Source organism: Abrus precatorius, unplaced genomic scaffold (assembly GCF_003935025.1).
Source record: "Abrus precatorius isolate BTA unplaced genomic scaffold, Abrus_2018 Scaffold4, whole genome shotgun sequence".
NCBI lineage: Eukaryota > Viridiplantae > Streptophyta > Magnoliopsida > Fabales > Fabaceae > Abrus > Abrus precatorius.
The window spans coordinates 3,277,871-3,292,844 of NW_020874384.1; the positions used below are offsets into that span (position 1 = coordinate 3,277,871).

General features: G+C 32.6%; 3 protein-coding genes across 3 annotated transcripts; all 3 read left to right on the forward strand.

Moving 5' to 3' along the window:
- Window positions 1-348: 348 nt before the first annotated feature.
- On the forward strand, window positions 349-2,973 carry LOC113864871 (cytochrome P450 84A1-like). Its single transcript, XM_027499064.1, has 2 exons — window positions 349-1,281; window positions 2,344-2,973. The coding sequence occupies exons 1-2, from the start codon at window positions 349-351 to the stop codon at window positions 2,971-2,973; spliced, it is 1,563 nt and encodes a 520-aa protein (XP_027354865.1).
- Window positions 2,974-4,207: 1,234 nt separating this feature from the next.
- On the forward strand, window positions 4,208-9,509 carry LOC113864874. Its single transcript, XM_027499068.1, has 5 exons — window positions 4,208-4,563; window positions 7,129-7,298; window positions 7,768-7,834; window positions 8,750-8,807; window positions 9,059-9,509. The coding sequence occupies exons 1-5, from the start codon at window positions 4,326-4,328 to the stop codon at window positions 9,168-9,170; spliced, it is 645 nt and encodes a 214-aa protein (XP_027354869.1). The 5' UTR covers window positions 4,208-4,325; the 3' UTR covers window positions 9,171-9,509.
- A 1,108-nt stretch (window positions 9,510-10,617) lies between these two features.
- On the forward strand, window positions 10,618-14,284 carry LOC113864873 (endoglucanase 24-like). Its single transcript, XM_027499067.1, has 4 exons — window positions 10,618-10,890; window positions 12,495-12,794; window positions 13,346-13,507; window positions 13,676-14,284. Exons 1-4 carry the CDS (start codon window positions 10,633-10,635, stop codon window positions 14,282-14,284), a joined length of 1,329 nt encoding a protein of 442 aa, XP_027354868.1. The 5' UTR covers window positions 10,618-10,632.
- Window positions 14,285-14,974: the final 690 nt, after the last annotated feature.

Here is a 14,974-nt window from a genome sequence, read left to right on the forward strand (position 1 = left end):
GTACGTGATGTTTATCTTTTATTTTTATTGATTTGTTTGTTTATGTTTAAAGCAAATTAATTAATACATTCAAATAAATAGATTGTCACTTTGCTTTTAATTCTTCCCACTTATTCCTTACATGCAAAAAATAACTGAGATGCAATTCTTTATGTTTATTTGTTTAAAGTAAAAAAAATACTATTTTTTAAAATAGAACAGTAAGATTTAATGTAGTCAAGTGTTATTGAAGCAAAATTATAATTTGACTAAAAAACTAAAATCAGTTAATGACTTGCAACTAAATTTTGTCCAAACAATTATTCACTCTATAAATGCCTCCTTTCACAGATTTCCATCTACACACTAATGGAGTTTGTTTTGCAATTTGTTCATCCTTCAACCATTCTTTTTCTTCTCCTCCCTATCTCAGTCTTCTTCGTTGTTTTCATACCTTACCTATGGAAGAAGCTCCCTTACCCACCAGGCCCAAAGGGGCTACCCATCGTAGGAAATTTGTTCATGATGGATCAACTTACACACCGTGGTTTGGCTCAACTTGCCAAACAGTACGGTGGGCTTTGTCATCTCCGAATGGGTATGCTACATATAGTGGCTGTGTCTACACCAGAAATGGCCCGTGAAGTGCTCCAAGCCCAGGACGGTGATTTCTCTAACAGGCCCGCAAACGTGGCAATTACTTACTTAACATATGATCGAGCTGACATGGCTTTTGCAAACTACGGCCCGTTTTGGCGACAAATGCGTAAGATTTGTGTGATGAAATTGTTTAGCCGAAAACGGGCCGAATCATGGGCTTCCGTACGCGAAGAGGTTGAAGGAATGGTCCAAACCGTGGCAAGTAAAATTGGCTCACCTATTAACTTGGGTGCGATGATTTTCGCTCTAACTAGGAGCATCACCTTTAAGGCCGCGTTTGGGGCTAGCTTAAATGAAGGACAAGAGGAATTCATGAAAATCTTGCAAGAGTTCTCAAAGCTCTTTGGAGCTTTCAACATTGCGGATTTTATTCCATGGTTAGGTTGGTTTCATGCACAAGAGTTTAATAAAAGAATGGCAAATGCACGACAAGCACTTGATGTTTTCATTGACCAGATTATTGATGATCACATGTCAAAGAGGAAAAACATGAAGCAAAAGAGCGTCGAGAACGAAGTGGATTCAGATATGGTTGATGAGCTAATGGTTTTCCTTTATGAGAAAGATGGTGACACTACTCACTCAGATAATCCTCCATTGATGCTTAAGTTGACCAGAGACAACATCAAAGCTCTTATCATGGTAAGCACTTTACATTTTGTTACTTCTACTTTGTTTGGTCCATGTCACGTAAAACTTGCACTCAATTACACAAATTAATTTTATATTATATTTATTTAAAGTATACTTTAACTTTAACGTATTATGCTACTAAAAATTATATAAGTAATCTAAAAAAACTTTAATATATATTTAAAATATTGTCAACACTATTAAACAAAGCATTAAAGTATTCATAATAATATTTATTGAAAAGACAAAAGTATTAAAGCGACTCATTATTTCAAATAACCAATAATTATTGTGTAGAATTGAACCGACAACTTTTTATTTAACTGAGAAATTAAAGAAAATAAAATAATTGTTGAGAAGGGTGTAAACTAACAAGGGGAAATAAAGTGTAGAGTTATAAATTTTGATTAAAAGATTAATATTTAAGACTATAATAAATTTATTAAACATTAACAATTAATATTTTTCAATCAACCGTTATATATATATTTTTTAACTTTATCTGCTAACCTGTACAGCATTTTAGATAAGTTAAACTAGTATTTTTATTAAAAAATATTGTTTAATAATTATATTTTTTACGTGAAAACTAAAAAGGCATTCTTAAAAATCTTAAATGTAATTTTTTAATTACTCCTTTTGAAAAAGTAATCAAAATGATTGACGAACAAAATGTATAAAGTGCCATTAATATGCAGTGATTGTAAAGGAATTTTTTTATTCAGATTCTAATATTCATTACTTGTTCGTGTATTTTATTATTATAGTAAAACAATATTTTAGGAAAAAAATTATTAAAAATATATAAATTATCACTCTTAATAATTATTACTCACACTTTTACATTTTATTAAATAATCCAGATTTAACTCTTAAATTCAAGCTCGTTCTAAGGTAAATTTTAATTTGACTTAGTTATCCTACTTTGTACAAATGCAAAAGATCCGTTTAATGTACTTTTTGAGGATTTTGATCAGATGGGTCATTTCAAATATTTATTACTTGTAGTTTTTTTTTATTTAATATTGAAATGACTTTATATGTAAAAAAGTCTAATGTTCCAAATATTAGGACGTCATGTTTGGGGGAACAGAGACAGTAGCATCAGTGGTAGAATGGACCTTAGCAGAGCTGATGAAGAGTCCAGTGGATCTCGAAAAGGTCCAACAAGAGCTATTGGATGTAGTGGGCTTGGGCCGAAGATTCAATGAATTTGATCTTGAAAAATTGACATATCTTAAATGCGCTATCAAAGAAACCTTGCGACTACACCCTCCAATTCCACTTCTTCTACATGAGGCTGCAAAGGATAGTGTTCTTGCAGGTTACGCTATTCCAAAAGGAACTCGTGTTTGGATCAATGCATGGGCCATTGGTCGTGACGAGATGGCATGGGATGAACCAGAGAAATTCAACCCATCGAGGTTTTTGAATGATGACATGCCAGATTTTAAAGGGGGAAATTTTGAGTTTATTCCTTTTGGGTCAGGTCGAAGGTCATGCCCAGGAATGCAACTTGGCCTCTATGCTGTAGAAATGGCTGCGGCTCACTTGCTTCATTGTTTCAAATGGGAGTTACCCAATGGAATGAAACCCAGTGAGCTTGATATGAATGACGTGTTTGGCCTCACTGCACCAAGAGCTGTTCAACTTGTTGCGGTACCTAGTTATCGTCTAAAGTGTCCTCTCCATGAATCATAGAGGATTTTTTGGGTTGATATTGCATGTTTAATTCAACTATGTGCCAACAAAATTTGCAAAATCATGCATACTTATAGGTTTGACTATTTGATTTTGTAGTTTTTATGTATGCATAGACAATAAAGGACATCTGATATTCTCTTTTTTACTTCATCAAATATTTAGTTGTAAGATGTTACTGATTTTGTTTAAAGCCAATAAAATGAGTTTGTTTAACAGAGTTGGCCTGAATTTCCTTCATAAAATTTGGAGTTTATACTTTAAATTTTGACATTGAATTAAATTTGAACATTTTTAATTTTATTCAACGAATAACTAGATTTTACTTGTTTTGAACAATATTTTTATAAATTTGAATTCGATCTGTATTTGTTTAACTTGGTCGGATAAAGCTCTTTAGCTACAATAGACTAATTTAAATGGGATAGATAACCTATTTTGTCAACTTTAATTACATTGACTAAAGAGTTTGATTCTAAATGTGTTTGAGGATCATTGAAGTTTCTTAAAAAAAAATAAAATGCTTTCATCCAATTTGTTTTGTAAAGTATGTAAAATAATTATTAGTGTTACTTTTTAAAAATTATTCTACTCTTCAAATATTAAGTAGGTGAAATAAATTGATTAATAAATAGTTAAAATATGAATATAATCCAATAATGTTATGAGTTATAATCTTTACGTCAAAACGGGATTATTAAAAATTTTCCAACACACACTTAGTCTAAACAGTTGATGTATATATTAATGATTGTATTTTAATCTTGTATTATCACAACGTGCTGTTTTTTTTTTTAATTAAAGGGGATGGTAAGGTTCAAATTACTGATTACACTAACGTACAATGATATATTATTGCATCATTAAATAAGATTATCATAAATTTATTTTAATGATATAGCTATAATTAACTATGCGATAATAATAAATAAGTTTACAACTTGCAGTTAATAATATTAAATAAAAATAATATGCCATGATTAAAACGTTGAAAGGAAAATTGTAGATTTTGATGTTAAAAAAAAAAAGCAAGGACAAGCCCACCAAAACAATAATGTGAAAAAAAGTCCAGGACGAATGTTGATGTATTTGGGTCAGAGAGATGTGATATTATATATATGTATTTTGGTCAATGCAAATAAATTATATGTCAGCACTGATCAGATCCAAAATTATCGAAAGGAAGCCCAACCCAAAAGATCCAGTGCTGTCTTGACCAAAAAAATAAAAATAAAAATCCATTGCTGCGTTTCATGAAGTTTCGATGCGTTGCCCGGCTCCTATGTTTTTCCCGGTTGAGATTGAGCGAAGATTTGGGATCATAACAGTAACATAGGAAGATAATCGAATTGATGGCGGTCACCGGAGACGAAGCTGCAACGGTAGGAGAAGGAGCAGGTCATACTCGCAGTCCCATTTCTGACGGTAACCCAAATCCAAACTCAAACCCTAACCCTAACCCTAACCGGCCACATGCCCCCAGAGGATCCAAAGGAAAATCGTGTAAGGGATGCGCGTATTACTCATCCATTCATAAAGCCAAATCTAAAAATCCCACATGCGTTGGCATCTCTGGAACACTCGAGCAAGGTCTCTCTCTCTCTCTCTCTCTCTCTTTCTCTCTCTTTGTGTATAAATTACGAGCTGTGTTGATATCCTTTTCGCCTTTACTGGAATCTTTGTTAATTTTTGTTACAAATCACTAGTTCACCACTACACACTACCTATCCCTTTACCCTGAACTTGAAACTCGATTCTTTGTTTTTCTTGACAATTACCATTTACTTGAAATTATTTAAAATCCAGCATGAGGGCACTTGTGCTCATCTTAATCCTTGTGGTCAAGAAAGTGATCAATAATACATCCTGACAGCAGGCTGAAGCTGAGAAATGGAGAGAGTTAGGCTTTTTGGGGGACTTCACTTTTCCTTAACAGGAAAAGCAGCCATTCAGAATTTTGGAAAAACTAAAAATAAAAAATAAAAAATAAAATAAAATAAAAAAAAAAAAATATATATATATATATATATATATATATATATATATTTTATTTTTTTTGTTATTTTTTTTTAAATGAAGGCCTTTTTTTCCTTGTGTGCGCGCTTATCTTCTCTTTAAAAGGAGACGCAAAACCAAACATAAATTTAGAGAAGCTCTAAAAAAGCAAATGGAGTTTCTATTTTGAATGAAGGGAAAACATTAAAAGGCAAAAGGAACTTCTATGAAAGCTAATTAGAGGAGCTTCTGCTTCTTTATTTTGAAACAAGGTGCCTTCTTAGTTCTTCTCTTCACTCCCCAACCTTTCCTCTAAACACGTGATTTCTGAATCAAATGAATTCACTTTAGGCAATGTCATTTGCAACTCATGATGGTGCTGGCTTAGGTCTGCAATAGCTCTGCATGGGAAGCAGCTGGGTTTGACACTGGTATGTAATGGCTGTGTGGAACAGGTGAGGTGTAGTGAGGCAAATGGGCAGTTCAGTAATGGGTGCTGATCTGTTACTATTAGTCAACTTCAGTGGCAGTATGGTAGGTCTTAGTTTGTCCACAATGGCCATGAAATCTTGTGAGCTATGTGATGGCAGCTGGTTGGTGGTAGCTTGATTTGGGGATTGGTATGGATATTTAAGCTTAAAAAAGTTAAGTTATTACTTTTAACTTTAAAGTAAGACCAAACAAAAAAAGGAAGGAGTTTCTGCTGAAGTTAATTAAAGGAATGCTTGCAATTAAAGGAGCTTTTATGGGAATGTTGTTCTCTCCATGGTTTAAAAGTATCTTATATCCTAAAATAATAAATTATGAAACAAATTTAGCATTGCTTCTGAAGGTATCATTCTAACTTCAAAGCAACTCCTAAGATTAAAAGAGAAGATGGACCAAATGCTACTTGAGACTAACCTTCATAAAGTGAGACTGAGCATTTTAAAGAAGGGTGAGCATGAGCAAAATGTGAGGAATGGAGGAGAAATGTTGTGCGAAGCTTTGAAGTTGATAAACAAGGGTAAAATAGTGTATTTAAATAATTAAAACTTAAACCATGACAATCAAATTTGATTGGATATCTAATTTACACAATAAAATTAGATGGATTTCCAAATCAAATCAATTCCTAACCACATTTCATAAACTACCCAAACAAAGAATTCATTTATAAAATGAATCATTTACTAAAAATTCTCATCCAAAACAGGCTGTTAAAGCTTTTGGAATAATTCAGCATTATTTACAAGTGATGTATAGTCTTGTTATCTTTATATTTTTTAAGGCTTAATTGTATTTCTAGTCTTCATACTTTAGGTTATGTGTGATTTTAGATCATCTAATTTTAATTGCTCATATTTAGTCTTCATAATTTTTAATTGTTTAAATTGAATCTCTCATCCCATAATTTCATCAAATAATTAATAAAAATATAATAAATCATTGATTTATACAAATTTATAAAAAATTATAAAATAAAAAAATGAAAGAAGCTTTTATTATATTTTTTACATTTTATGTATTATTTTTATTTTAATAATTTATGTATTTTTTAGTTATTAATTCATATAAATCAATATGTTACATTTTTATTATATTTTTGTTAATTATTGTATTGGACTTTGAGGTAAGAGATTTAATATGAACAATTGAAAAATTAAGGGAATTAAAAAGCAATTAAAATTAAGAGAACCAAAATCATACAGACTAAAAAGTATGAAGACCAAAAATACAATTAAACTTTTTTTATTTAAATTTGTTTCTTTATCCTTTTTCTTTTATTTATAACTTCTATACAAATTTTACACATGTACTGAACTTATGTTGTTTGGATGTATGATGTATTGTATTTTGTTGGGGTTGCAGTGTTTTTTTTTTATTAATTAAGTTTTTGGACCTTATATTTTTACTGCATTTATTTTATTTCATTTTGTTCATTTAGTTTACTCATTACATCCATTGTTATCCTCATGGTGGACCTTCATCCAGATTATTCTGTTACTATTTCTTAGTACATTATCTTTTATAATAGATATTATTGCTTACTATAGTTTTATTTTTCTTATGGATTGGTTCTATTTTCCATCATTTGCTTTATTTATTATAGTTTAATCATTATTTTATCATAAACCTCCTTTAATGGTTTGATATTGACACTCTTATGCATATAACCAGTGCCCCCTTATGTTGTGGGAGAAACTGAGTTGGAAGCTTCGAAAAAGGGCCGTAGCTTTACAAATTTCAAGTATGCTTGTATTGGGTACTCTGTCTACTTAGACAACAAAGATTCATCAACTGACTCGCAGGATAAAACAGCAAAACTGCCCTTTTGTGTTGGACTTGAGGTTTTATCTCTCAACCTCCTTTCGCTTTTACACTACGTATTTGCAAAAGCTAGGTTTCTCTTGTTCCAAAGGTTTCTTGGGAGTTGGTACATATTGTGTGTAATATAGAGTTATATGTATCATGGAGATAGCAACAATTTATTACAGGGGTCAAATAATAAACTTGTGAAGCCAATAAAGATAAAAGAGAAATGGTTGAGACACTCTTTTACACTCAACACTGTTAGGTAAAACTTATGTGGCACTAAGTAATTTTGGTCCCACCCCCTTATTAATCATTCTTGTTAATTGTTGAGTGATCACATGATTTCCACCAATAGTGAGGACTTAGGGGTGTGTTGTTAGCATTCCTCAAGAGAAAATTAAAAGAATAATGGGGAGTGGGGGTGAGGTGGTACATAAGTAGTCCCTTAAAAATGTATTCAAAGAAAATTTGGTCTAAGTGTATGACACTATTAACACGTTTCAGGTGGTCTTGGAAGAGAAAGCTTCAACTTCACCTGCTGACCGAGTTCCTGCTACTCATAAAACTGAGGGTATTGTGTTTCTAGTATTTCTTTTTATATACAGTGGTTACATCCTTCTTTTTCAATCATTCCACATTAACTTGGAAAAATAATAGTGGTAAATATAAAAGCCAATGCATATTTGGATAATTCTCTTGTATCTTGGAGTTGGAGATCATTAGTTTATGTTCACTCTCTGTATCCATGATACCTTTCTCCAAAAATGTGGAAGATTTTACACTGGAAGTTCATGTGCAAGGTCATTGAAACATTAGGACTAATCTGTGCTTTTCCAACATCCTCAAGTTGTTCTTTATTGGGCTAAACAGCTTAGATATGCGTTTGCATTATCAAGATATCTAGAAGTCCCAACTGATTTTTATCTACATTATCTTTAAAACAAAATTGACATGAACTCTTTTAGTTTGGGCTTCATTTAGTTTTCTCAACAGCATTTCTCTTGAATATATTATTTGTTAATTTATAAATTCTGTATAAAGATTTTCATAAACACTTCATTTTTAAGCAATTTCCTTTGCCTAGGCCACGAGTGGACTTCTCTATACTTGTAATGGGGCGAGTGATATATCATCATGAATGTGTCACATGGAACACTCAACACAATGCTATTCACGACTGTAGGCAGTGATTATTTCTTCTAGATCACTCAATCTTCCCGTATAATTATCATTATCTATTTTACATTAATAAGCCAATAAAACATGTTATTGTTTAACAGGAAATCAAATTTTCATTCTGCATGAATTTCTCTGTCAAATAATTATTTTATACTAAAAATGATTTTATTTGTGTGTGGTTTTCTGAATAACTGTTTGATTAGTTAAGATTCTTATACTTTGTTGGAGATTATATTTTGTGCATACTTTTATTTCATTTTTCTTACCGTGCCTTTTCATGTCTTGATTTTTGGTCCTGTTTGTCCAGAACATGAACTACGAAGACAAAAATCTCCAATTTCTAAAACAGAAGATTTCTTTAACAGGCAAGTAGAAGTTTTAAGCATATAGACATGTTAGCTCTTGTAGTTTGTGTCCGGTTGCTAGAGACTTGAACTAGGGATGTAGTGCATGTTTTGGGAAAGCTCTTTTTAGGCAAAATAATCGGTTATTTTTCAGAAGCTCTGTTACAAAGCTTTAAAAAATAAGCGATTATTTCTTTAAAATAAGTTGAGCCAAACATGCAAGTAGTCTCTGAACTTACTAATTATAACACATGATGATTGTAAATATGCAGGTTTCAAAAAAATGCGGGCCTGGTGGCATCCGGTGTTGCCAAAAACTTGAATAGAGTGGGCAACTATGTAAAAGAGACCGTAGATGATATTCTAAATAGGCGACCGAAGTGAAGCTGGCGATTGTTATTCTCGTGTCCGAAATAATTTCAATTTTACACATTGGACATTTTCTTTTCATGCGGTCAATTTATTATTTTGATTACTGGTAGTGTATCTAGCAATCACTGTGCTTTAAATGTATATTTTCTAAACAGTTATTCATGTAATAAAATTGCATCATCATCCCAAAGTTTATGATGATTCCTTTTAGGTAGTTTGTTCTATTTAACTCCTTTGTGGTCTCCCAATGTAGTCATGAAAATTGTGCTGGTGTCACAGTGGCCCTTTGTTTTTTTAAATGGATTGACAAAAGCCCGAAGAGGTCGATAAAGTTGTCCACTAAATTGGCTTATGCAGTCTGCCTTTGCTGTCTGTTTGCCATAGCATACTGGGTATAATTGTTTCTTTTATTGTCGAGAATCTAATATTTGACCTCTAATTTGATGTTTAGATGTGAACGAACCAAACACTCGGCCATCCACTATAATAGCCTCTCAAATTATGGAGATTAGGATATATTTCTTTTAAAGATTGCAGAAGGTTAAGGGCGAGATTTCTTGCCGTACATGCACCATTGAAAGGAATCAAATTCCCCCAAGGCAATGGCCTGTGATTTTCAATTATTCTAAATAATTAAAAAAAAAAAACAGTTTGATTGGAAATCAGATTAAATTAGATTGAAAAAAAAAAAAAGGGAACACTCATTTTGGTGCTACCTTCAACAGGATAGGTAACGAACATTTTTGTGCTTTGTCCCCGCAATTCTACAGTTTGGAATCCATTACATCGCTAGCAGCTCATCAACTTGTAATTATATTTACTTGGAAACGTTTGTTTTATTGTTTACTCATCATAAACAGATTTCAGGTAACGAAATTCTCTCGTGCAAGTCGCGCAAGTCAAACTTTTGGGCTTCCCATTTGGATCTAAAATTGTTAAAACAAACTTTCTAATGTCACGTAACGATTTTGGGTTCAACCATAGCATTGAATCATGTGCAGCTACAATCCAGTTAGAGGTGTATGTGGTTATAAATAGAAAGCGGTAGACCCATCCATCCGTCGACCGCGCGCATAGAACAATAAACATTAGGGTTGAGCGCGCAGAACTGTCGTTAACTTTTAATTAGCAATATTAAATCCCTATTAAGAATCAAAGTCAAGAAAAAAAAAAAAGGGATTGGACCCACAAAATATAAAAGCCCCCAACCTAACCTCTATTATATGTGATGGTGAAGCATTTGGGGTGAGCATGTGATTTCAGTGACACTCCTCACTCCCCAGTGTAACTGTCGGATCACGTTCCCTTTGAAATCTAGAAAACGAAAATGAACATGAAGGTGTGGAGCTTGTTCCACGTGTTGCTGTTTATGGGTTTACCACTGGGGAACAGCCATAACTACGAAGACGCATTATCGAAAGCGATCCTCTTCTTTGAGGGACAGCGATCGGGTTTCCTGCCAGGGGATCAGAGAATGAGTTGGAGAGCGAATTCGGGTTTGGGTGATGGGTGGAACTACAACACGGATCTCACCGGCGGCTACTACGACGCCGGCGACAACGTTAAATTCGGGTTTCCCATGGCATTCACGACGACAATGCTGGCGTGGAGCGTGCTGGAATTCGGGGACTTGATGCCCCCTAACGAGCTTAGGAACGCACTCCTCGCAGTTCGTTGGGCTACTGATTATTTGCTCAAAACTGTTTCTCAGCCCAATCGCATTTTCGTTCAGGTAATTCAACGTTTTATTCCAATGTGAACGAACTGAATGTGATACTCTGAGGAATCATTCAACGGCTTCGTTTCTTTCTTTTTAATTTCCCTTCCCTGCACCCTTAATGATTGAATTCAAGTTATGACAGATTTTATCATTTTAAACAAAAGGTTTAGTTTCATTTTAAGTCTCTATACTCACAACAGTCTATACATTATTTTGGTTCTTACATTTATAAGCTTTTGCACTCTGTCTTCATAATTTTTTAATTATTAAAATTAAATATGTCATCATAAATTTCATTTAATAATTAATAAAGTATAACAATAATACAATATAACATTGATCTACATATATTTATAAAGAAAAAATATATGAAATATTTAAATGAAAATTAACTGTAATAAAATCTCAATTTTGTTTTTCTTATTTATATTTAAAATTTATTTATGCATTTTTAATTATTAATTTATATAAATTAATGTCACGTCATGTTTTTATTATTTATTGAATAACAATTAGAATTAAAGTGACTTTTAATTTTAATAATTGAGAAATTATGAAAATTAAACCTAAACAATAAAATTAAGGAAAACTAAAATTATGATAAATTAAAGAATAAAAAATAAAAGTACAATTGAGTCTAAATAAAGTAGTAATATTGCAATTAGTTTAATTTTAATGGATAATATATTTTTTATAATTTTAAAAATTTTCTGTGATATATTAATAAATATATAAAATGTCAAATTCATTAAATAACATAATATTAATTTAATTCTCAGATTTAAAAAAATTAATTTGAATAAAAAAACTCGTAATTTATATATACTTGAAATTTTTTTTAGAAAGTACTGTGTATATAGGCATAGGTGGGTTCAACTAACCCACAATACGGATAGCGCGAACTAGATTCCGTGAACACGTTAGGGAGCCCCTTGTTAGGTTTTGACGTTTCGGACCCACAACAGGCCATGCCTCTTCCCATATGTTCAAGGGGTTGGGGAACCAACTAAATTTATTATTATTATCGCGTAGATAGATAAAAGTAACCTAAATTCCTGTAGATTAGTTTAAACTTGTGGAATGGGCTGAAAAAGATCGAACCACTGACCCCACCTATGATCGAAAGGTCAAGGGTCTAATGAATAAAGCGCTTTTACATACGTATCAGACACACACTTATAAGGCTTTAGTCTTTAGGGAAAGTTGTGCTAATCCTAGGACTTATTTTTTTTCTTTGGTCAACACTAATCCCTGGACTTAGAATACGGAGTCTTTCGTATTTCTTCTTTTTCTTAGCCCAATTAATGTGTTTTGAATAAATGAAAGCAACTCGACTCTAGTAACATAGGGTGGAGCAATGGGCCATGTTCACAATTTGTCATTTATAGTCACTTAATTAGGCAGGACTGAACCCTTTCTATTCTAAAAGTCCGTGAAATTCATAGGCTGATAGCGAATACTTGTCTTCTCCTTTTCCATAATTAATATCAAAGGAAATATAGTGTTAGAGAAATAAATAAATAGTACATAAATAAGAGACTCATAAACTTAAGTGGTTAATATGAAAATTGTTGACAGAGGTTGCTTAGTTACTTTGGTTAATATGAATGACATAGGTGGGTGATCCAAGTTCAGACCACGATTGTTGGGAGAGGCCAGAGGACATGGATACAGCCAGGACTACGTATGCTGTTGATGCACCAAACGCCGCTTCCGATGTCGCCGGTGAAACAGCCGCCGCACTAGCAGCCTCATCCATGGCATTCCGGTCATCGGACCCTGGTTATTCAGAGACATTGCTTCGAAATGCAATCACTGCTTTTCAATTTGCAGATAACTATAGGGGTGCTTACAGTGACAATAATAATGTCAAGTACGGTGCCTGCCCATATTATTGTGACTTCGATGGCTACCAGGTAATTAACTATAACTGCTAATAATGAATGAAAACAACTAGTAAAATTTTAAAATTACTGAAGATAAGTTCAATTAATTAATAAAGGGTTATTTTATTAATAAAAATACTCAAAAACATATGTTTAAAATTTTTCATTTTAAAAATGATTGTTTGATTGATATGATATTATTTTAACAACTTATTCATTATACAAAGTGTTAATTTAAAATTTTGAATATTGATTTAAAAGCAAAAATATTAAATTTTTCTTTAATTAGTTGGTCTAAAAATATGATATTATTGCATTTTATCAAGGATTAATTCAAAATAGATTCATTCCTGCCGAATTTTTTGCAGTCTCCTTATGCTAAAATCGTAGCCCTTAATTTGTTTTTTGAATGGTGAAGATTAATTGAAGTGAGAGAATAAGAGATTATTATGAACATACAATCGAGTGATTTATATATGGCTGGGGCATCAAGTTGCCAATTTTTTATATGGCGATGTTGTCGGTAGATGAAGTTAGCTAAATTTTTATAGGTAAGTTGTTGATTTTAATTAACATGGTAGGATGAGTTGTTATGGGGAGCCGCATGGCTAAGGAGGGCTACACAGGACGTCAATTTCTTAAACTACATTCAAAGCAATGGCAAAACGCTTGGTGCTGACGACAACATAAATGAATTTGGTTGGGACAACAAGCATGCTGGCCTTAACGTACTTGTCTCCAAGGTCAGCCTCATATTACTCCTCTAGCTAATCAATCCAACCACAATCTTAAAATCACAAAAATTTAATGACACCTAAACTATATCTACTACACATTTTCACACACCCAAAGAAAAATTAAAATAAACGTGCATTTTGTTAATACCCAATAAATTCATCAATTCTTTATAGGAAGTTATAGAAGAAAACATGTACTCTCTAGAGTCCTACAAGTCCTCAGCAGAGAGCTTCATTTGCACACTCATACCTGAAACACCAAGCTCACACATAGAGTACACCCCTGGTGGACTAGTGTACAGACCCGGAGGTAGCAACTTGCAACATGCAACTTCAATCGCTTTCCTTGAGTTGGTTTATGCCAATTACCTAACACGCACGTCGCAAACCATCAATTGCGGAAACGTCTATGTTAGTGCACAAACACTTCGCCAACATGCTAAGAGGCAAGTTGATTACATTTTGGGTGATAACCCAATGGGTTTATCCTACATGGTTGGCTATAGCAACTACTATCCGCAGCGTATTCATCACCGTGGCTCTTCTTTACCCTCGATCAAGGATCATCCCCAGTTCATCGCATGCAAAGAAGGGTCAATCAACTACAACTCAACGAATCCCAATCCTAATGTGCTTTTGGGAGCCATTGTTGGAGGACCTGATGAAAATGATGTTTATGTGGATGATCGAGTTGATTTTAGGAAATCTGAGCCAACCACATACATTAACGCACCGTTTGTAGGGGTTTTAGCATATTTTGCTGCTAATCCCTACTTTAATTAATTAATGTAAAAGTTACCAACAGATATAGGTTGTATTTTGTAAATGAAAAGATATACACCGAAGATGTTTCTCATCTTGAGAAATGCAAGAGGGAAGAGGCTTGATTGGGTTTTTTAGGATTATTACTGAATTTGAGTCTTGGAAGTCACAAAAACTGCTGTGACTTCTAAGCAGAAAGGATGGAGGGAAATTTCCATTAATCATACATGTTTGCCCCAAAACAATGTGCGAGATTGTACGATTGTGGGGTTTGTTAACTGTCTTAAAGGTATTAATGAATAGTGAAGTTTATATTTTTTGTTAGCTGTCTTAATAGTAGTACACATAAATTACTTACATACTATGCTGCGATTTACGTTTATAAAATTTTGGTTTTATTAATATTAGTTTTTAAGGTTGAGTTTAAGTATGAAAAAGTAGTAAATTTTTATTGAAAAATGTATATTATATTAGATGTATAAAAATATAATAGGTATATATTTTTTTAAAATTATTATTTTAAATGGATAAACTGAAAAAACTTTAACCGTTAAAGTTAATAAAATGGATAATTTTTTGGGCAAATAATTACACTTCATTCTAATATATTTATTCATATATTTTTAATGATTTCGTTATAAATGTTAAATTTCAACCGTATAATCGTCGAATCGAGTATATGCAAGTGTGACATTGTTTCAAGCTAATTTG

Coding starts and splice junctions, on each gene's coding strand:
- LOC113864871 (XM_027499064.1), top strand. CDS start 349: ATGGAGTTTGTTTTGCAATTTGTTCATCCTTCAACCATTCTTTTTCTT. Junction 1,282..2,343: donor ACATCAAAGCTCTTATCATG/GTAAGCACTTTA, acceptor TCCAAATATTAG/GACGTCATGTTTGGGGGAAC.
- LOC113864874 (XM_027499068.1), top strand. CDS start 4,326: ATGGCGGTCACCGGAGACGAAGCTGCAACGGTAGGAGAAGGAGCAGGT. Junction 7,299..7,767: donor CCTTTTGTGTTGGACTTGAG/GTTTTATCTCTC, acceptor AACACGTTTCAG/GTGGTCTTGGAAGAGAAAGC. Junction 8,808..9,058: donor ACAGAAGATTTCTTTAACAG/GCAAGTAGAAGT, acceptor GTAAATATGCAG/GTTTCAAAAAAATGCGGGCC.
- LOC113864873 (XM_027499067.1), top strand. CDS start 10,633: ATGAGTTGGAGAGCGAATTCGGGTTTGGGTGATGGGTGGAACTACAAC. Junction 12,795..13,345: donor GTGACTTCGATGGCTACCAG/GTAATTAACTAT, acceptor TTAACATGGTAG/GATGAGTTGTTATGGGGAGC. Junction 13,508..13,675: donor TTAACGTACTTGTCTCCAAG/GTCAGCCTCATA, acceptor AATTCTTTATAG/GAAGTTATAGAAGAAAACAT.